Consider the following 23,528-nt stretch of genomic DNA (forward strand, 5'->3'; position numbering starts at 1 on the left):
GGAGAGAAAGATCTTATCCTGTTGTTTACATTTATAATTTTCCTGTCTACATGAAATTTGTTTTTTTTTTATTCTTGGGATGTGGGCATCGCTGGCTGGGCCAGCATTTATTTCCCATCCCTAATCCCCTTGAGGAGATGGTGGTGAGCCGCCTTCTTGATCCGCTGCAATCCATCTGGTGTGGGACACCCACAGTGTTGTTAGGGAGGGTGTTCCAGGATTTTGATCCAGCAATAGTGAAGGAATGGTGTTATAGTTCCAAGTCAGTATGGTGTGTGACTTGGAGGGGAAGTTGCAGGTGTTGGTGTTCCCATGTGTCTCCTTCCCTTGTCCTTCTAGGTGGAAGAGGTCATGGGTTTGGAAGGTGGTTTTGAAGGCAGATGCAGTATAACGTGGATAAATGTGAGGTTATCCACTTTGGTTGTAAAAATAGAAAGGTAAATTATTATCTGAATGGTGATAGATTGGGAAAGGGGGAGGTGCAACGAGAGCTGAGTATCCTTGTACATCAGTCGCTGAAAGCAAGCATTCAGGTGCAGCAAGCAGTTAGGGAGGTGAATGGTATGTTGGCCTTCATTGCAAGAGGATTTGAGTGCAGGAGCAAGGATGTCTTACTGCAGTTATACAGGGCCTTGGTGAGACCACATCTGGAGTATTGTGTGCAGTTTTGGTCTCCTTATCTGAGGAAGGATTTTCTTGCCATGGAGGGAGTGCAAAGAAGATTTACTAGGCTGATTCCTGGGGTGGCAGGATTGACGTATGAGGAGAGATTGGGTCGACTAGGCCTATATTCACTAGAGTTCAGAAGAATGAGAGGGGCTCTCATAGAAACCTATAATATTCTAATAGGACTAGACAGGCTAGATGCAGGGAGGATGTTCCCGATGGCTGGACAGTCCAGAATCAGGGGTCACAGTGTCAGGATACAGGGTATGCCATTTAGAACCGAGATGAGGAGAAATTTCTTCACTCAGAGGGTGGTGAACCTGTGGAATTCTCTACCCCAGAAGGCAGTGGAGGCCAAGTCATTAAATATATTCAAGAAGGAGATAGATATATTTCTTAATGCCAAAGGGATCAAGGGATATGGGGAGAAAGCGGGAACAGGGTACTGAATTAGACAATCAGCTGTGATCTTTTTTGAATGGCGGAACAGGCCTGAAGGGCTGAATGGCCTACTCCTGCGCCTGTTTTCTATGTTTCTATGTAAGGAGGAGTGATGAGTTGATGCAGTGCATCTTGTAGATGGTACACACCACTGCCACTGTGTGTCGGTGGTAGAGGGAGTGAATGTTGAAGGTGGTAGATGGGGTGCCCCTCAAGCGGGCTGCTTTGTCCTGGATGGTGTCGAGCTTCCTGAGTGTTGTTGGAGCTGCATTCATCCAGACAAGTGGAGAGTATTCCATCACTCTCCTGACTTGTGCCTTGTAGTTTGTGGACAGGCTTTGGGGAGACAGGAGGTGAGATACTCGCCGTAGAATTCCCAGCCTCTGACCTGTTTTTGTAGCCACAGTATTTCTGTGGCTGTTGCAGTTCAGTTTCTGGTCAATGTTAACCCCCAGGATGTTGATAGTGGAGGATTCAGCGATGGTAATGCCATTGAATGTCAGGGTGAGATGGTTAGATTCTCTCTTGTTGGAGATGGTCATTGCCTGGCAATTGTGTGGCGTGAATTATAATTGCCACTTATCAGCCCAAATCTGAATGTTGTCCAGGTCTTGCTGCATATGGACACTGACTGCTTCATTATCTGATGAGTTGCGAATGGTACTGAACATTGTACAATCATCAGCGAACATCCCCACATCTAACCTTATGATGGAGGGAAGTTGATTGATGAAGCAGCTGAAGCTGGTTGGACCTAGTTAAAGTGAGGTGAGGGAGTCTCTCGTTACTTGATGTGTAGAAGATTTTGAGAGGTTTTAGTTTTTTTTGCATATTAACATTATAGAGTTAAGTATCTGGATGTATTTATGGCTGATGGTGAGACTGACGCTTACAAAATCCACTCTTTCCAACCACTTTCCAAGAGATGTAAAAATTGATAACAAGTTTTCTGGTTAAAATCAAACATTTGGAAGGACTAATTCTTTTTGAATTGCACAGTTATGTAGCGTACTGGCCACTTTTATTCTTGAAGCCTTTGCTGGGCTGTAGTGCAGGCTTCTTCAGATCTGTCAAGGGATGTGAAATGAGTCTTCAAGCTTCGGATTGCCTGCTGAATACAGTCACCCCACTTAAAACGGGCAGTCATTTATATTAACCAAAAAGCAAAAGCCATTAGGCACTTTATTAATGCCAATTTCAGAGTTGTCGGAGCATCTTTGTTGCTCTGCTTATTTCGGGTGGAAACAATTGAGGCCAGTGTTTTATTGGAAAGGAAGTCAATGATTGATGTCAGTACTGCAGATTATGGATCTTCAAACTTTCTGTGACAAATGGTTTTCTTTTCCAGTTAACCTGTTCACACTTTTATATTAAAATCAAAACTAGCTCTGGATAAGTCCCGCTGACACTTCTAGCTTGAGTATTACATTGTTTTAGAACAAGGTATTTTAGGGTGAATGACTACACAGCATTGTGACACATTTTAACTTCTTGGCAATTATCTGCACCAATAGGAAAGCGGAGCACATATATGCGCATGTTGGCTGATACGCATTGCGTTTAGTGGGCAGATCACTTTCGCCACACAAATGTGCCCACTTTATACTGTACCCCAGTTCAGAGTTATTCCAAGGACCTCATGATATCTGTTGTCCTCTGCTGAGTATGGCGACCTTAGAGAAATCACCAACCAGAGTTTCTGCTCTGCAGTTAGCCATCTCAATACATTGATTGGCAAAGTATAAACCAAGTCCTAGCAGCGTTTGGGGAGCAAGCATTGAGGTGCAAAATTATGTGATTTGCAGCAACCCCACTCATTGCGCATTAACTTGCAGTTCGTAAAAGAGATACAAGAGTACCATCAGTGACCCTCTGTATCTTTGGCAATCCTGCGAGTCTATAAAAATTGACTGCTTTGCTTTGCAGAGTCAGTTGAGAATGTGGTGAGTTAAGATGCTCACCTGAACAGGGCAAGTGTAACTTTCTTAATACAGCTTTGCACAGCTGATTGACCGAGATCACCTAAGGCTACCTGGAAGGACCCAATTGCATGAAGATTCAGAGCTGTGGTCACTTTGACATCCAATATTAAAGTTATGCTCCATGTTGTTGTGGGCTACATTGGCCAGCAGCATGCATAACCCCAAATGCCAGTGTTGGTAAGCACAGTCATCTAATGAATAGTTAGTATAGGAAGTCGAGGTATGAACTCTGAGGTCAATAGACCCTAGCTGAAGACATCGTCCGTGAGGCTGCACTCTCCCAGTCTCAATCCTTACCTTTTCCAAATCTCATCATCTTCCTCTTCGTAACATTGGAATTAAGGGTATTCTCACAGGAGAAGTCAATTAATTCCCCAAAATAATACTTTTTCCTGCATTCACATCAAAAGTACTATCAAATGTCTATAAAGTAAAAAAAAAAAAGACTCAAATTCTCATCTCCAAAGGGCCTGCAGTTAAGAGTTTTCTATAAATGATGGCCTCCACTCAGCTTTTCCTCCTCTTGGACACCATACTGGCTGCCAGAACATCACCTGGGGCAGTATCAGGTTAGACACAAGGAATAATCACTGTTGGGATCTAGTAAACTGTGCCCACCTTGCTGCCATTTTCATGGCGAGTTCGGAGAGCAAAATGCTGACAGCCTGTTTTTGTGGCAGGGTAACAGAATGCTGACTGCCTTGGTTTCCTTAATTTACTACTGCTAAATCATCCAAATATTGAGGAAAATCCAGGCTTTAAAGTCTTGCATTGTTACAACGCTGCTACTACTGCAAGCCTCACTAAATCCCATCCTCAATCTCTTCCCACAATTCCATAATCTCCAAATATTCAGTCCCTTCTTATTTCTTAACACAACTCAGATAGAGCCTGAACACAAACATTAATAGAATTTTTTCCCTGTCTTAATTATTAACTAATGAGGAACCCTCCTCCCCTTTTGCCTTTTCTCTTGAAAATTTTATTTCTGGAAGCATTTATTTCCCAGCTTCAGCTGGGCCAAAGCCAAATATTCATCAATGCTACACCATTGTGTCCCTCTATAATCATAGAAAATTTACAGCATAGAAAAAGGCCACTTGGCCCATCATGCGCTTCTCGTTCCGTCATTGTATTTGTAATTCTGTTTGCACACTGACATTCTTCTTTTTTTCTTTTGGGCCTCCTTATCTCGAGAGACAATGGATACGCGCCTGGAGGTGGTCAGTGGTTTGTGAAGCAGCGCCTGGAGTGGCTATAAAGGCCAATTCTGGAGTGACAGGCTCTTCCACAGGTGCTGCAGAGAAATTTGTTTGTTGGGGCTGTTGCACAGTTGGCTCTCCCCTTGCGCCTCTGTCTTTTTTCCTGCCAACTACTAAGTCTCTTCGACTCGCCACAATTTAGCCCTGTCTTTATGGCTGCCCGCCAGCTCTGGCGAATGCTGGCAACTGACTCCCACGACTTGTGATCAATGTCACACGATTTCATGTCGCGTTTGCAGACGTCTTTATAACGGAGACATGGACGGCCGGTGGGTCTGATACCAGTGGCGAGCTCGCTGTACAATGTGTCTTTGGGGATCCTGCCATCTTCCATGCGGCTCACATGGCCAAGCCATCTCAAGCGCCGCTGACTCAGTAGTGTGTATAAGCTGGGGATGTTGGCCGCTTCAAGGACTTCTGTGTTGGAGATATAGTCCTGCCACCTGATGCCAAGTATTCTCCGAAGGCAGCGAAGATGGAATGAATTGAGACGTCGCTCTTGGCTGGCATACGTTGTCCAGGCCTCGCTGCCGTAGAGCAAGGTACTGAGGACACAGGCCTGATACACTCGGACTTTTGTGTTCCGTGTCAGTGCGCCATTTTCCCACACTCTCTTGGCCAGTCTGAACATAGCAGTGGAAGCCTTACCCATGCGCTTGTTGATTTCTGCATCTAGAGACAGGTTACTGGTGATAGTTGAGCCTAGGTAGGTGAACTCTTGAACCACTTCCAGAGCGTGGTCGCCAATATTGCTGGATGGAGCATTTCTGACATCCTGCCCCATGATGTTCGTTTTCTTGAGGCTGATGGTTAGGCCAAATTCATTGCAGGCAGACGCAAACCTGTCGATGAGACTCTGCAGGCATTCTTCAGTGTGAGATGTTAAAGCAGCATCGTCAGCAAAGAGGAGTTCTCTGATGAGGACTTTCCGTACTTTGGACTTCGCTCTTAGACGGGCAAGGTTGAACAACCTGCCCCCTGATCTTGTGTGGAGGAAAATTCCTTCTTCAGAGGATTTGAACGCATGTGAAAGCAGCAGGGAGAAGAAAATCCCAAAAAGTGTGGGTGCGAGAACACAGCCCTGTTTCACACCACTCAGGATAGGAAAGGGCTCTGATGAGGAGCCACCATGTTGAATTGTGCCTTTCATATTGTCATGGAATGAGGTGATGATACTTAGTAGCTTTGGTGGACATCCGATCTTTTCTAGTAGTCTGAAGAGACCACGTCTGCTGACGAGGTCAAAGGCTTTGGTGAGATCAATGAAAGCAATGTAGAGGGGCATCTGTTGTTCACGGCATTTCTCCTGTATCTGACGAAGGGAGAACAGCATGTCAATAGTCGATCTCTCTGCACGAAAGCCACACTGTGCCTCAGGGTAGACGCGCTCGGCCAGCTTCTGGAGCCTGTTCAGAGCGACTCGAGCAAAGACTTTCCCCACTATGCTGAGCAGGGAGATTCCACGGTAGTTGTTGCAGTCACCGCGGTCACCTTTGTTTTTATAGAGGGTGATGATGTTGGCATCGCGCATGTCCTGGGGTACTGCTCCCTCGTCCCAGCACAGGCATAGCAGTTCATGTAGTGCTGAGAGTATAGCAGGCTTGGCACTCTTGATTATTTCAGGGGTAATGCTGTCCTTCCCAGGGGCTTTTCCGCTGGCTAGGGAATCAATGGCATCACTGAGTTCCGATTTGGTTGGCTGTATGTCCAGCTCATCCATGACTGGTAGAGGCTGGGCTGCATTGAGGGCAGTCTCAGTGACAGCATTCTCCCTGGAGTACAGTTCTAGGTAGTGCTCAACCCAGCGGTCCATCTGTTTGCGTTGGTCAGTGATTATGTCCCCCGATTTTTGCTTACTCCTTCATTTACTATCCTCCTCCTTAACCACCCTCCTGTCTGCCCTGAGATATTTCTCTCCCTACTGGATGGGTTCAGATGGTTTGTATTAGAGAGAAGCAGACACCTGTGAACAACTTTCAAGCTGGAAGGCTGTGACTCCTCCAGAATCTCAGAGTCTCAGGGTCAGGGTCACCTCATTTACCTGGGATATGGTGAGCATAAGTACCATTTGGAGCACATCTCTAGTTCCCACCTGCTAATGACTTCTGCAATCTGTGGCCAACCCGCCCTTGATAGGGGAGAGGTGTGCCAGCTCCCCACAAACCAGGCCTTTGTCCAGGTACACACTATATAGTTGGCACTCAGTGATGGTGTAATCATGTACATAGTTTATCGGTGTTACTTGGAGAGGTATATGAGAGATGTTATTGTGTATAAGGTGTAGATTATAGTGAATAATTTATACGTTACAATGTGAAGATATTTTCAGCGTTCTTCCTAACCCAGTGTAACTTGATTGGGCAGGGATTAATGATTTCTTATTTTATATTTATTCTTGATTGTTATTTCTAAAAGTAATGTAGGGGGTTGTGTGGTGGGGCTGAATCATGTTCAGGAGGCATGGTGTATAATTTATTTTTTTTAGTTTATTTATTTAGAGATACAGCACTGAAACAGGCCCTTCGGCCCACCATGTCTGTGCCGACCATCAACCACCCATTTATACTAATCCTACATTAATCCCATATTCCTACCACATCCCCACCTTCCCTCAACTCCCCTACCTATTCAGTATGTTCACACCTAATCTGTACTACTGCTTTGTCTTTCAACACACCATTAACATTATTGTTTGCCTTTTCTCCGTGACCTTTTGGTCAGCTATGTGGCCTGGTCCAATCTGCACCTTCTCCTTTGTTATCTCTTGCCCAACCCCCACCTTACTTGTTTATAATCTGTGACTTTTCTAATATTTGTCAGTTCCGAAGAAGGGTCACTGACCCGAAACGTTAACTCTGCTTCTCTTTCCACAGATGCTGCCAGACCTGCTGAGTGATTCCAGCATTTCTTGTTTTTGTTTCAGATTTCCAGCATCCGCAGTATTTTGCTTTTATTATATAAATGCAAGTTGTTGGTGCAGCCTGTTAACCCATCGATTGCTGACAGTGTCAATTAACTTGCTAGAAACACATTACTACTTTTGACATACACAGTCTTTGTTTCAAAGTCAATTTTAAAAGCTGTTTTTCAGTTAAAAGAGATACCAAGTTCTAGAGTAGGATTGTCCAACATACAGTCCGCGGGCCAGGATCCGGACTGCCAAAGGTATCCATCCGGCCCAAGGATGTAAACTACCCAGGCCATTCCTCATCCTCACCAGGGGTCCATGACTGGAAGTGAAACATTTCCCATTGGCTTCTACTTTCAGACCGGCTTTAAAAAAAGATCGCAAGTCAGTTTCACAGCTGACTTGTGCTGACACGGGAACAGCGGTTTCTGAACTTTGGACAGATGCGGGGTTTTCCGGCGGGACAGAAAGAGAGAGACAGACAGACAGAGAGTGGGTATGGAAAGAGAAAGGGGGGACAGAGAGAGAAAGAGGAGGAATGGAGGGGCACACAGAGAGCGAGGATGACAGAGAAGGGGGACAGAAAGAGAGAGAAGGGGACAGCGAGAGAGAGAGAGAAGGGGACAGCGAGGGGGGTGCAGAGAGAGAGAGAGATGGGGGACAGAGACAGGGAGAAAGGGGGACAGAGAGAAGAGAGGGGGGACCGATAGGAAGAGAAGGGAGACCGAGAGAGAGAAGAGAGGGGAGGACAGACAGATAGAGGGGAGAGAGGAGCGGAGTACAGAGACAGAGAGGGGAGGGAGAGAGGGGGGACACAGAGAGTATGACAGAGAGAGGGGAACAACACAGAGGGGGGACATGGAGATAGAGTGATCAAGATCGCTCCGAACAGAATGGCATCTATCCTGAATACTCTGCATTGTTACACCAAGTGTGCGGGCAAACATTGACTACTTGTGCAAGCAAAAACGTGCCAGGTATCTCACTAAATCAGAGTCCAACATAATGAAGGGAAAGTAAGTCAATAAACTTCATTTAAAGCTTCTTCTCAAAAATGTACATTTGTTGTTTTGATTAATAGATAAATTCTTAATGCCTTTATCTTTCCGAGATTGTCTCACCAGCCCCCGATGTGAGATCAAAATTGTAATGTGGTCCCCCACTCGAAAAGGTTCGACAGCCCTGTTCTAGAGTGACCTGAGGCTGAGCACTCCCATCCTAAACCACAAACATTGCTTGCCCTGCTGCCCCAGATGAGTGAACTTGTTCAGTCTTCAAACCATCAACTGTTTAACACACATTTCACTTTACCTGTCACGTCTGAGCTACAGCAATCTGTGTGCATCTGATTCTCACCTTTCCCTGCTTCCTCCTGTGCTCTCACTCTCCATCTCCCACCCTCTCTCCTCCTCTCTCACATGCCCTCACATTCTTGCCTGCCCGTTCTCCCTCCCTCCCTCTCTCTTTCCTTCCCTTCCTCTCTCCCCCCCACCCCATTGCCTTCTCTCTCTTGCCCACCTTCTATTCATATCTTTTGCCCTTGGCATCTCTCTCACAACACACCTCTCACTCTCCTCCTTTCCATTCCTGCCCCAGTGATTAAGGTTGAATTTGTTTCTGAGCGCTGGCTCTGCTGTTTGTTCAACAGGCTGCTTTGCAATGTTTGGTGTGCACAGAGTTTATTCTTCTCCATAATCTGGATGCGTACTAAAAATGAGGAGAAACAGTGGTGTAAGTCACTGATGCCCATCCTATCATTAGGTTCTGAGCTAAACATGCCGGAACGTCCCAGGTTCAATACCTGGTCTGCATTGAGTTAGATTATCTCACTGTCATTGGGCAAGGGAGTGGAAGATGAGGAAAATTCAGAACCCCACTAACCTGTCTGTCAAATAATACATGAAATGCTTGAACAAACAATTTTGAACTTGGTTTTCTCTCTGTGTTTAGCCCTGAGTATCAGCTGCCCTTGCCATGACTGGCACAAATGATGTGACTGTATTGGACACTGTGATGACAGAGTGCAGAGACTCTGAGAGAAATTGGCAGTGGTGGACAGGTTTCTCTGAGATATGAGGGTAAAGGTATAAGGGGGCAGCTATAGAGGGGAGGAGAGATGTACGGAGAACTGTCGAACTGCTCACCCATGCACCATGTTAGCTTTGTTCTGTTCTGTGCTTCAGCTTTATGCACATTAAATCACAATGTATTTCACCTCCTGTATTTTTCCTCACAGGATGTGGTCTGGGGATTGAATTCATTATTTACTGTAAGTAAGCTGACCAAAATTATGTACAGTTAAAACAAAGTTTTAAACAAGAATATGCTCTGTTTTCGATCATTCACGTGTGGTGTGCAAGTGGAACAGAGCAGTGTTTCACGTACCATTCACCCATTCAGTGACAACTAGCTTGAAACGCTTTGAAACTGAATCAACAATATCAGCTGCTAAGCTCCCCTCCTAGAACCAATTAAAAGGGGACACAAATGTCCCTGTGTGACATAACAGATACCCAGGTTGTAATCTAATTGAGGGCTTCTGGGGGATTTGGGAGGGTTATAATAGATACCTGGGAGTGAGTTACAGGCTGGAATCTAATCGAAGGGTTCCAGTGGGATACGTTGCTAGGATGTGGTTCTGCAGGCACCAGGCACCTCTGGTATATCACACTCATGGTCATTCTTGATGTGTGAACCCAGTCATTGAGTGTGGGCTAGTTACTGGGCTAGTGGTAACATCACTGCCAAGCCTGATCCCATCTTAACCCAACGTGCACATCTGTACTTTCCAACATCCCTGAGCAAGTTTCTGTCAATAACCAAGGGTGCTGGGTTTAATTGTAGTCCCTATTGGCACTCTAGCTGAGAGCATCTAACTCAGCACAGAACAGGAACAGAACCATAAGCTGTCCTGCTCTACGTGCTTCAGTGTTTCATCACTTTCTCGCAGAAACTCCCTGTTATTGAAATTCAGCCCTGTGCAAGTTTAGTTTGGGACTAATGAATGGCCTTAAAGTGCAGCTAGCTTTGACCATCCCTCTCTTTCTCTGCCACAGGATCTCTTGAATTTTGATGATCCCCTGAATATTGAGGCTGCGGAGCAACACTTGCGTGACAAGGTGGGTCATTCCGTGTGCTAATGGGACATGTTCCGTGCACAACACCAAAGACTGCTTCTGCATGGGTCTGTGTGGTGTTATGGGGGAGCGGTCTCTGGGTGTGGTGTAATGATGGGGAGGTTGCTGTGTCTGGTGTTACTGAGATCATAGAATCATATAATAATACAGCACAGAAGCAAACCATTCAATCCATCCTGCCTGTGCCAGCTCTTTGACAGAGCTAACCAATTAATCCCATTCCCCTTCTCTTTCCCCATAGCCCCGTAAATTTTTTCCCCTTTTCAAGTATTTATCCAATTCGCTTTAGAATCTTACTTTTCAATGAGATCCAGATGCACAACAACTCGCACTGTAAAAAAAAAAATGTTTTCTCATGTCACCTCTGGTTCTTTTGCCAGTTACCTTACATCTGTGTCCTCTGGTGACTGACCCTCCTACCAATGAAGCCATCAGAACCATTCATGATTGTGAACACCTCTATCAAATCTCTTGTTATCCCTCTCTGCTCTAAGGAGAACAACCCCAGCTTCTCCAGGCTCTCCACATAACTGAAGTCCCTCATTCCTGGTACCATTCTGGTAAATCTCTTCTGCATCTTTCCCAAGGCCTTGTCATTTTTCCTAAAGTGTGGTGCTCAGAATTGAACACAATACTCCAACAGAGGCATAACCAGCCTTTTTAACATAACTTCCTTGCTTTTGTACTCTATGCCTCTATTAAACAGCCTTATCAACCTGTCCTGCCACCTTCAAAGATTTTTGTACATACACCCCTGGATCGCTATGTTCCTGCACCCCCTTTAAAATTGTATCATTTAGATTATATTGCCTCTCCTCATTCTACTTATAAATATATATTACTTCACATTTTTCTGCATTAAAGTTTATCTGCCACATCTTTGCCCATTTCACCAGTCTGTGGATGACCTCCTGACGTCTGTTACTATCCTCCTCACTGTTTACTACATTTCCAAGTTTTGTATCTTCCGCAAGCTTTGAAATTATATCCAAGTCCAGATCATTAATTTAGGTCAAAAAGAGCAGCGGTCCTAATACTGATTCCTGGGGTACACCACTGTATACTTCCCTCCAGTCTGAAACACAATTGTTCACCACAACTTTTTGCTGTCTGTCCCTTAGCCAATTTCTTATCCACACCGCCACTGACTCTTTAATTCGTGTGCTTTAATTTTGCCAACAAGTCAATCATGTGGTACTTTGTCAACACCTTTGAAAATCCATATACACAGCCTCAACCACACTACTCTCATCAAAAGTCTCCGTTACTTCATCAAATAACTGGATCAAGTTAGTCAAACACGACTTGCCTTTAACAAACTTGTACTGACTATAATTTATTAGCAAATAGTTTTTTAAATGCCAATTAATTTTGTCCAGGATTATTGTCTCCGAAAGTTTCCCCACCATTAACATCAGATTGACCGTCCTCTAGATGCCAAGTTTATCCCTCTCTCTGTTTTTAATGGGCCTGATTTACTAAGGATGAGCACCCAACTGTTACGTAAAGTCCTTGATGCCTGACTGTTTCTGTATTGTCCCAACAGGAGGACTTTCGGAGTAAAGTGCAGGATTATATTAAGCGCTTTGCAAGATGATCACATGAGCTGCCTTAAGGGACACTTTACTTCAAGCTGTAGAAGCCGAGTCTTCTGTCTTCTGATGTCGATCATCAATTAAACACTGGACTGAGGCAGTCCAGTAACAGTGTTGTTGTGAAGAAGAGAGGCTGTTGGTGCTACTTTGAATTCAGCGTCAGTACAGTACAGTACAGCAAGTGATGGGCAACTTTGGGCTAAGATTCGAGAATAATTACTCTTATTGTGGCAAAATAGTCGGGTTTTCTTCAATTATAAGGATTGTACAGAGCATCTAGAGTCTGTCTCTTTACTGATTGAATCACAAAGGACAGTTTTTTTCTAGTGTAATCTGGTGTGGCTTGGAAACCACAATATTTTGCAACAAAATGTCTTAAGACAGAAGTGTTTGAAGCATTAACAGCATGTGGCTTGCAAATATTAAATGACTGTGTGTGGAAAACCCAGTGAGCAACACTTGAGCTAGTGTCTCTATCCTCGGGAGGGGCGCTGCCTTAAATAAATTGGACTCATTACTTGGTCCCACAGCTCCCATTTGGTCTATTAATGGATAAAGTAAGTCTGTCATTGCAGATGTGAATTGAATCTGTTTGAGAATTGTAATCCCCTAGATGAAACTAAGGTTTATATGCATGTGATATATATGGCATACCTATAAGTACATATATTACCAAATGTGAAAAATATGTTGTGTACTTGTATGGATGCATATATGTTGCCATGTGTGTATTATAAAATGTACCTGTGTATATGCATGTATTACCATGTGTAGTGTATACAGAGCTCTTGTAAGTGTGTATCTCTCTCCTAACCACTGGCTGAAATGTTGAGCGGAAGAGCGTGTCCTGCAGAGCTCTAACAGCTGGTGACTGCTTACTCCACCACTCAAGTGACCTCTTACCTCTGCCAATAATACCCACTGAATCCTCTTCCACAACAGGTAATGAGCCCCACCTCCCCATCATGAGATTCTTTGTGGTATCTTAAGCAACACAATGAGGTACGTGGATTCCAGTTCCTTGAAGATCTCTAGAAGGTTTATTAACAGCTAAACTAGTACTTACAACACAGAGCAAACTATATACAGAACCTTTGTCCAGGGTATGTGCAGTGTGACTATGGCCTCTAGTCACATGACTACATCCTGGTACTTAGCTCATTAGCATACAGAGTTCTTAAAATGACATCACTCTTAAAGCGATCATGCAACATCCCCCAACTGCACACAGTAATGACCACCCCCTCCCCAAATATTCAGCCAACACCCAGTGTTACTGACTGTATCTCTATTGATGTTAATCCAGCTTCCTCACATTGTCACTCCATAACCGCCCCCCCCCCACCCCCGTCCAGCGCCCTGTGTTGCTGACTGTGTCTCTACTGATGTTATTCTAGCTCCTTCACATTATCACTCAGTGATCCCTCCCCCTCAACGTCCTGTGTTACTGACTGTATCACTACTGATGTTAATCCAGCTCCTTCACACACCCTCTCCCCCAAGAACCCTATGTTACTGACTGTATCTCTACTGATGTCAATCCAGCTATCACACACTGTCGCTCAGTAAACCCTCCCTGTAGCAAATTGTGTGACTGATTGTATCTCCACTGATGTTAATCCAGCTTCTCACGCTGTTGGGTTGGTGTTTACGGGGGATATTACTACATATTTGGAAAGTAAGAATGCTGATGGGTATAGAGAAAGGATCGAAATCAGGACCACACAGCCTTCATTGCACACAGGATGGCAGAGGTGGGCTCAATGGTCGAGTGGCTAACCCCTGCTCCATACTCCTGGTAAGTGCCCTCTCAGTCATGTAATCTACTATGTGAACTTTTTGCTTGTAAATGAAGACTCCCAATCCATGTTCAGATTCAGAAACAACCAGCCTGAATCCTCCAAACTCATGCACAGGGAGAGACCTGTTACTGGATTCTGGTAGTGTTTCTATTTGGCTCCAGATAACTTGCAGCCCCAACTGCTAATGGGAAGGATGGTCCTAACTGAACAATCAGCAAGGTACCTGTGATTGGTGTAAATGAGATTTAGATGCTGCTAACTTGGAGACAGTTAAACCAACAGAGGCCTCCTAACCATCTATGATCATCCTAGACCATATCCCCGACAGATGTAGCTTTCCAAGGTTCCCTTTGCCTGCAGTTATTTGTCTGATCAATACAACCCTTTCCTGCCACCACCTTCTAACCATCATTAAAAATGCTACACAAATCCTGCACCCCTGTGAAGTTGAAAGGTGAATGGCCTAAAAGATGCTGTGTTGTCTACACACCCAGACAGGCCTCTAAACACTCAAGGGCTTGTTAGAAATTAATACCAGTACCACCATTTCTTAATACCTTCCCTCTAAGTCTGGAGATGTTTAGACCAACTCCAAACATTATTTCATCAGCATCATCGTCTATCTCGATCTATTATCATGCAAATTTCTACCCATTTGTTTTACATAGTCATATTTTTGCTAATATGTTGTTATTGTGAATTGAAGGATGAGCAAAGCTTAAAGCCTATTTCTCCCCAAGTACTCCCATATATCAAAAAGTCATTCCCTGGTGCTGTGACACTGCTGGATTTTAACCAGCTAAAAGCGCCCAGCTTCCTGCTTAATAAGCCATAATAATCCATCAGTCTACTCTCAATCATCAGTAAAGTGATGGAAGGTGTCGCTGACAGTGCTATCAAGCGGCACTTGCTTAGCAATAACCTGCTCAGTGATGCTCAGTTTGGGTTCCGCTCGGGCCACTCAGTGCCTGACCTCATTGCAGCCTTGGTTCAAGCATGGACAAAAGAGCTGAACTCAAGAGGTGAGGTGAGAGTGACTGCCTTAGATATCAAGGCAGCATTTGACCGAGTATGGCATCAAGGACCCCTAGCAAAACTGGAGTCAATGGGAATCGGGGAAAACGCTCCACTGGTTGAAGTCATACCTAGCCCAAAGGAAGATGCTTGTGATTGTTGGAGGTCAATCATCTCAGCTCCAGGACATCACTGCAGGAGTTCCTCAGGGTAGTGTCCTAGGCCCAACCATCTTCAGCTGCTTCATCAATGACCTTCCTTCAATCATAAGATCAGAAGTGGGGATGTTCGCTGATTGTGCAATAATCAGCACCATTCGCGACTCCTCAGATACTGAATCAGTCAGTGTAGAAATGCAGCAAGACCTGGACAATATCCAGGCTTAGGCTGATAAGTGGCAAATCGCATTCGTGTCACACAAGTGCCAGACAATGACAATCTCAAACAAGAGAGAATCTTAGCATCTCACCTTGATATTCAATGGCTTTACCATCGCTGAATCCCCTATCAACATTCTGGGGATCACCGTGGACCTGAAACTGAATTGGAGTAGCCATATAAATACCATGGCTACAAGAGTCAGAGGCTAGGAATCCTACGGCGAGTAACTCACCTCCTGACTCCCCAAAGCCTGTCCACCATCTACAAGGCACAAGTCGGGAGTGTGATAGAATACTCTCCACTTGCCTAAATGGGTGCAGCTCCCAACAACACTCAAGAAGCTCGACATCATCTGGGACAAAGCAGCCCGCTTGATTGGCACCCCATTCACAAACATTCACTCCCTCCACCACTGACGCACAGTGGTAGCAGTGTGTACCATCTACAAGATACACTGCAGCAACTCACTAAGGCTCCTTAGATAGCACCTTCCAAACCCGCAACCCCTCCCACCTACAAGGACAAGGGCAGCAGATGCATGGGAACACCACCACCTGCAAGTTTCCCTCCAAGCCACACACCATCCTGACTTGGGACTATATCGCCGTTACTTCGCTGTTGTTGGGTCAAAGTCCTGGAACTCCCTTTCTAACAGCGCTGTGGGTGCACTTACTCCCACGTGGACTGCAGCAGTTCAAGAAGGCGCCTCACCACCACCTTCTCAAGGGTAATTGGGAATGGGCAATAAACGCTGGCCTAGCCAACGACACCCACATCCCATGAATGAATGAAAGAATATCTAGACAAATAATCAACATGCATAATAAACAATATGCAGTGAAGGAATCTTCATGTATTAAACACAAAGCAAATGACAATAAATAAAACAGCTCCAATATTCACTGTAAAATAACTCCAGTATACACTGTAGAACCACACCAATGTACACTAAAACCAACAGCAACATGGGCTAAAACACTTGCACTGAATCTGCATGTTCATTTACGAGACAGGGGTCATATTGAAGTGGTTTTGTTACTGGAAATCTCATTGTGGCAGTTTGGAATATGAATTCAGTTTTTTTTTAATTAAATATATCTGGAATAAAAGGCTGGTGTCAGTAAAGTAACCATGAAGCTGTCAGGTTGTCGTAAAAACCCAACTGGTTTACTTAATGTCCTGTAAGGAAGGAAACCTTCCTTACCTGGTCTGGCCTATATTTGACTTCAGACCCACATCAATATGGTTGACTCTTAACTTCCCTCTGAAATGGCCTAGGAAGCCACTCCATTTTATCAAACCATTATAAAAATTAAGATTAAGAACGAAACTGGACAGACCACTCAGCTGCGACCTTGGCATTGATGCAGGACCCAGTGAAGGGACACCCAGCCACATGATCCTACAAGGTTCTTATCACTGACATTTGGGGACTGGTGCCAAAATTGCAAGAGCAGTTTGAGAGACTGGTCAAGAAACAGCCTGACAAAGTCGTACTGTTAGAGGATGGGTGTTCTTACTTATAAATTACTCCTCAAAATAATAGGGTTCACAATATTACAGGTGGATGTTCAACACACAATTAACATATCTTTGCTCCATGACCTTCTGGTCAGCTATTCTGTGACTTTGGCCTATCTACACCTCCTTTGTTATCTTTTGCCCCACCCCCACTTTACTTGCTTATAACCTTTGCATTTCTAATATTTGACAGTTCTGAAGAAGGGTCACTGACCTGAAACGTTAACTCTGCTTCTCTCTCCACAGATGCTGCCAGACCTGCTGAGTGTTTCCAGCATTTCTTGTTTTTATTTCAGATTTCCAGCATCCGCAGTATTTTGCTTTTAATGGCATAAAGATGCTGTGTTGTCTACCCACCCAATCAGTCCTCTAAACACTCAAGAACTTGTTACAAGTTAAGTTACAGAAGCTGTTTATATCAAAGTGCTAACCACACTGATAGTGAGATCAGCTACAATTGAAAAGTTAGAAATCAATAGTAGTACCATCTGATAAACCATTTCCTGATATTGTTGGTCTGGAGGTGTGTAAGGCCAACTTTAAACATTATTTCATCAGTATCATGTATCTAACTCAATCTATTGTCATGCAAATTTCTACCCACTTGTTTAACATGATCTATCAGCAAAAAAACTCATTAGTATCATTGTATATTGAATGGCGAGCAAAGCTGAAAGTCTATTTCCCCCTGTGTGTCAAAAAGTCATCCCCTGGACTTAAAAGACCCTCCGGTATTCTCCTATGATTATCCATATTGCAGATAATCTTAATCAGATTATCCTTTTGGCCATTAACTCTTGCAATTCTAGTGTCCACTTGGTGGAATCCACCTTAATTTTGGAATTTCCAATTTTGTATCTTTTTCCACTTGTATTTCCATCTCTCTGGTAGGGTGAAAGATACTGGTATAAAGCCAAAAGGTGCTGGAAATACTCAGCAGGTCTGGCAGCATCTGTGGAGAGAGAAGCAAAGTTAACGTTTCAGCTCAGTCACCTTTCATCAGAATTGGCAAAGGTTAGAAATGTAATAGGTTTTAAGCAAATAAAGTGGGTGTGGGGCAAAAGAGAACAAATGGGAAGGTTGATAGGACAAGGGGGGGGTCACAGAGAATAACTGACAAGGAGGTCATGGGGCAAAGACAAAGAGTGTGTTAATGGTGGGTGAAATACAAAGTGTTAGTGCAGAGAGGGTGTTAAATGACAGAATAATGAAAGCCCTAGCCAAAAGCAAAACATGGTTTAAAAAAAAGTGTAATGATGAAACAAACTAGAATAAAATGAAGTAAAACTAAAAAAAGGGGGGGGGGGTCCAGTTATGCCCTGAAATCATTGAACTCGATGTTCAGTCCGGTAGACTGTAGCGTGCCTAATGGGTAAATGAGGTGTTGTTCCTTGAACTTGCGTTGATGTTCACTGGAACACTGCAGTAATCCCAGGACAGAGATGTGGCCATGACAGCAAGGGTGTGTGTTGAAATGGCAACGGTCAGCAAGCTCGGGGTCATGTTTTTGGACTGAGCGGAGGTGTTCCACAAAGCGGTCGCCCAGTCTGCGTTTGGTCTTCCCAATGTAGAGGAGACAACAAATTGTGAACAGCGAATACAGTATACTAAATTGAAAGAAGTACAAGTAAATCGCTGCTTCACCTGAAAGGAGTGTTTGGGCCTTGGATAATGAGGAGAGAGGAGGTAAAAGGGCAGGTATTACACCTCCTGCGATTGCATTGGAAGGGGCGAGGTGTCGGGGTAATAGAGGAGTGGACCGCTAATGGGAGGGGAGGGGAAGATGCATTTGGTAGTGGCATCATGCTGGACGTGGCGGAAATGGCAGAGGATGATCCTTTGGATGTGGAGACTGGTGGGGTGGAAAGGGGAACCCTGACGCGGTTCTGGGATGGAGGGGAAGGGGTGAGGGCAGAGGTGCGGGAAATGGGCCGGACATGGTTGAGGGCCCTGTCAACCACAGTGAGGGGGAATCCTCGGTTAAGGAAAAAGGAAGACATATCAGAAGCACTGTTGTGGAAGGTAGCATCAGCAGAGCAGATGCATCGGAGACGGAGAAACTGGGGAATGGAATGGAGTCCTTACAGGAGGAAGGGTGTGAATAAGTGTAGTCGAGGTAGCTGTGGGAGTTGGTGGGCTTATAATGAATATTAGTAGAAACATACTGGTACCTGTCTATCTGTTTTATTAATTGTATGCAGATGGCTGGTTTCCTTAGGGGACCTTAATGCACACCATGAGTGAAAGTGTTCAAATTGGTTGAGATACAGTAAGTATTCTCACTATCTTGAACCACATTTACCATGTCATATTGTATCCTTGTCAGTGTGACTGTGCATAGCAAGGACCCATTCTTCAGTACAGTTTCATCATGCGCTGTGCATATTGCTCGTCCCACGTGTAACATGTCACCCTTGCACACATATCCCAAGATCATGCAGAATGATGTATCCGGCTCGAACCACTCTTGTTCTTTCAGGCTATAGACTAACAGGTCAGGTTTATAAATGTGTTGTATGTGCACTTGTTATTGCATGGTCCTGATATTGCACGCAGTGGCTAGGTTGTGGAATACATTGCCTCACTTAAACACAGGGAGTGAAATGGTCATTTCAAGAATAACCTGGATCCAGGTGTTGTTGCCTGGCATATGCCTCCCTCCTCCATCACCATCATGCCAACTGATCAACTCTGGTTCAATGAGGAGGGTAGAAGTGCATTACATGAGCAGCACCAGACTTACCTGCAAGTGAGATGCCAACTGGTGAAGCTACTAAACAGGACTACACATATGCTAAACAGCGGAAGCAGCATGCTAAGCAGCATACAGTGCTAAGCAATCCCACACCAATGGATCAGATCAAATCTCTGCAGTGCTGCAACATCCAGTTGTGATTGATAGTGGACAATTAAGCAACAAATGGGAAGATAAACCATCCCCATCCTCAATATTGGCAGAGCCCAGCACATGAATACAAAGGCAAGGCTGGAGTATTCACAACCATCTTCAGACAGAGGGGCCAAGTGGTTGATCCTTCTCGGCCTTCTGATGTCCCCACCATCAGAGGTGCCAATCTTCAGCCAATGCAAATCATTCCAGGTGCTATCATGAAATGGATGAGTGCAGTGAACACAGCAAAGGCTGCAGGTCCCCACAACATCCCAGTTGTAGTGCTGAAAACCTGTGCCCCAGAACTAGCCATGCTTCTATCAAAGCTATTCCAGTAAAGCTACAGCACTAGCATCTACCTGGCAATGTGGACAATCATCTCAGGTACGGGACATCACTGCAGAGGAGGGTCCTCAGCCCAACTATCTTCAGCTGCTTCATCAATGACCTTCCCTCTGTCATAAGGTCAGAAGTAGGGCTGTTCGCTGATGATTGCGTGGTGTCCTGCTCTACTACTATCTCCTCAGATAATAAACTAGGCCATATCTGCATGCAGCAAGACCTGGACAACATCCAGGCTTGGGCTGATAAGTGGCAAGTAACATTTGCACCACACAAGCAGGTGGCAGGGATATAAATAAATTGAAAAAGATTTAGATATGCTAGGGAAATGGGCTGCACAATGGCAAATGGCATTTAATTTAAATAAATATAGTGCCAAGCATGTTGGTAGGACCAGAGCTGAATATACGTATCATTTGCAGGAATATGGTACTGAAACAGCTTGAGACAGAAAAAGATCCAGGTGTTATTGTACACAGATCACTTAAGGTTCATAACCAACGCTGAGAATCTAGTTAAAATTCAAGAAGCTCGGCACAACTCAGGACAAAGCAGTCCACTTGATCCACTCCCTCTACCACTGGAGTGTTACAGTGTTTGTGACCTACAGAATGCACTGCAGCAAATCACCAAGGCTTCTTTGATAGGACTTTCTAAACCCTCAACCTTTATCACTTAGAAGGAGAAGGGCAGTAGGTGTTTGGGTACACCATTACCTCTATGCTCCCATCCAGGTCATGCACCATCCTGACCTGGGCATGTATCTTCATCGTTGCTGCAGCAGTCCTGGAACACTCTAACAGCACTGTAGTTGTACCTTCACCAAATGAACTGCAGTGGTTCAAGATGGCCCACCCTATCCTTCTCTGGGCAATTACGGATGGGCAATAAATGCCAGCCTTGCAGGCAATGTCCATATCCCAAGAATGAATAAAGAAATAATACCTGATATTGCGTGCCCAGTTACTAGTCCATGACCTGATACTGAATGCCCAGTTACTAAACCATGACAAATGATACTGCATGTCTAGTTACCAGTCCCTGACACATGATACTTCTCGTCCAGTTACCAATTCATGACACGTGATGCTGCAGGTCAAGTTACTGGTCCATGATGTGATACTGTGTGTCCAGTACTAAATATTTAGAGTGTTTGATGTGAATATTCAAGGGTACTTGACATTTCCAAGAGACAGGCAAAATGGAAAAGGAGGTGGGGTAGCACTGATAGAGGATGTAATATGCAAATATGTAATTTTTCAATATGTAGAAAAGAAAAGAATAATAAAGGTGAATGTTGATCCCTTTAGAGGTTGAGGCAGGAAAATTATAATGGAGAATAAAGAAATGGTAGAGATGTTAAACAAATATTTTCTGTCTGTCTTCACAGTAGAAGACACACAAAAAATACCAGAAATAGTGAGGGAAAAAGGGGCTAATGAGAGTGAGTAAAAGTACTAAGGAAACTAATAGGCGTAAAAGTCAACAAATCCCCTGGACCTGATGGCCTGCATCCCAGGGTTTTAAAAGATGGTTGTGATCCTCCAAGATTCCCTACATTCTCGAACAGTCCTAGCAAAAGTAACATGTTATTCAAGAAAGGAGGGGGAGAGAAAACAGGGAACTCCAGGCCATTTAGCCTGACATCAGCCATGGGAGAAAGTCCTGGAATCCATTATTAAGAAGGTGTTAACAAGGGACTTATGATTAGGCGGTATCAATATGGTTTTATGAAAGGGAAATCGTGTTTGACAAATTTATGAAGAGTTTTTTGAGGATATAACTAGCACTAAATAAAGGAGAACCAGTGGATGTATTATGTTTGTATTTCCAAAAGGCATTTAATAAGGTGCCATATAAAAGGTTATTACATAAGGGCTCATTAGGTTGGGGCAATATATTAACATGAATAAAGGATCGTTTAATGAACAGAAAGCAGAGTAGGGATAATGGGGCATTTTCTAGATGGCAGTCTGTAACTAGTTGGTGCTGCAAGGATCAGTGCTGAGCCTTAGCTATTTATGAACAAAAAAACATCTGTATACGAACATATGAATTAGGAACAGGAGTAGGCCACTCGTCCCTTCGAGCCTGCTCTGCCATTGAATAAGTTCATGGCTGAACTGATTACTCCACATTTGCACCTACCCCCGATAACCTATACAATCTATATTAATGACTTAGATGAAGAGCCTGAGAGTAATATATCCATGTTTGCTGATGATACAAAGCTAGGTGGGATGGTAAGCTGTGAGGAGAACGCAAAGAGGCTGCATAGGGATATAAACAGGTTATGTGAATGGGCAAGGTGGAGTATAATGTAGGGAAATGTGAGGTTATTCACTTTTGTAAGAAGAATAGAAAATCAGAATATTTTTAAATGGTAAGAAATTTTTAAAATGTTGGTGTTCAGAGAGATTTAGGTGTCCTCATATAAGAACCACAAAAAATTAGCATGCAGTAACAGCAAGGAATTGAGAAGGTAAATGGCATGTTGGCCTTTATTTTAAGGGGTTTGGAGTACAAGAGTATTGAAGTATTGCTTCATTTGAACAGGGTTTTGGTGATACCACACCTGGAGTACTGAGCACAGTTTTGGTCACTATAGCTAAGGAAGGATACCCTTGCTTTAGAGACAGTGCAGTGAAGATTCACTAAATTGCTTCCTGGGGTGAGAGAGTTGTCATATGAGGAGAAACTGAGCAGAATGAAGCATACTTTCTGAAGTTTAGAAGAATGAGGAATGATCTCATTGCAACATATAAGATTCTGAGGGGGCTTGACAGGGTAGGTGCTGAGAGGTTGTATCCCTGGCTGGAGAGTCTAGAGCTAGAGGAGATAAACTCAGGATAAGGGGTCGATCATTTAAGACTGAGACCAGGAGGAATTTCTTCACTCAGAGTTGTGAATCTTTGGAATTCTCTACCCCAGAGAACTGTAGATGCTTAGTCATTGAGTATATTCATAGCTGAGAGAGATAGATTTTCGACTCTAGTGGAATCAAAGGATATGGGGAGTGGGTGGGAAAGTGGAGTTGAAGTCAAAGATCAGCCATGATCTTGTTGAATGTCAGAGCAGGCTCAAAGGGTCATATGGGCTACACCTGCTTCTATTTCCCATGTTCTTGTGCTGCATATCCATGATGGTGTATGTCCAGTTATGAGTCCATGACAAGTAATTCCCAATCTCAGGTCCGTGACATTTGATACTGCACGTCAAGTTACTAGTCCATAGCAGAGGCAAAGACAGGATGAGAAGAGACTGCCAGCTAACATAAAAGGGAATCCAAAAATCTTCTATAGGCATGTAATTAGTCAAAGGATAGTAAGAAGTGGGGTGGGGCCAATTAGGGACCAAAAAGGGGATCGCCACAGATACTAATAGGGCTAAAAGCTGACAAAACCCCTGGACCTGATGGCCTGCATCCCAGGGTTCTAAAAGATGTACTGGATGTGATCCTCTAAGATTCCCTGCATTCTACAGCAGTCTTAGCAAAAGTAACATGCTATTCAAGAAAGGAGGGAGAGAGAAAACAGGCATGGCTGAGGTACTAGATGAATACTTTACATCTGACTTTACCAAGAAAG

General features: G+C 44.1%; 1 protein-coding gene across 5 annotated transcripts in view; it reads left to right on the forward strand.

Moving 5' to 3' along the window:
• Nucleotides 1-13,250, forward strand: part of ube2f (ubiquitin-conjugating enzyme E2F (putative)) — a 163,652-nt gene extending 150,402 nt beyond the window's left edge. For all 5 annotated transcript variants that reach the window (XM_068035930.1, XM_068035928.1, XM_068035929.1 and 2 more), the window contains 3 exons: nt 9,496-9,528; nt 10,316-10,378; nt 11,943-13,250. In XM_068035930.1, coding sequence (XP_067892031.1) covers nt 9,496-9,528; nt 10,316-10,378; nt 11,943-11,993 — 147 coding nt within the window. In that variant the 3' untranslated portion in view covers nt 11,994-13,250. The remainder of the gene's footprint in view (nt 1-9,495; nt 9,529-10,315; nt 10,379-11,942) is intronic.
• Nucleotides 13,251-23,528: the final 10,278 nt, after the last annotated feature.

Source organism: Heterodontus francisci, chromosome 7, assembly GCF_036365525.1.
Source record: "Heterodontus francisci isolate sHetFra1 chromosome 7, sHetFra1.hap1, whole genome shotgun sequence".
NCBI lineage: Eukaryota > Metazoa > Chordata > Chondrichthyes > Heterodontiformes > Heterodontidae > Heterodontus > Heterodontus francisci.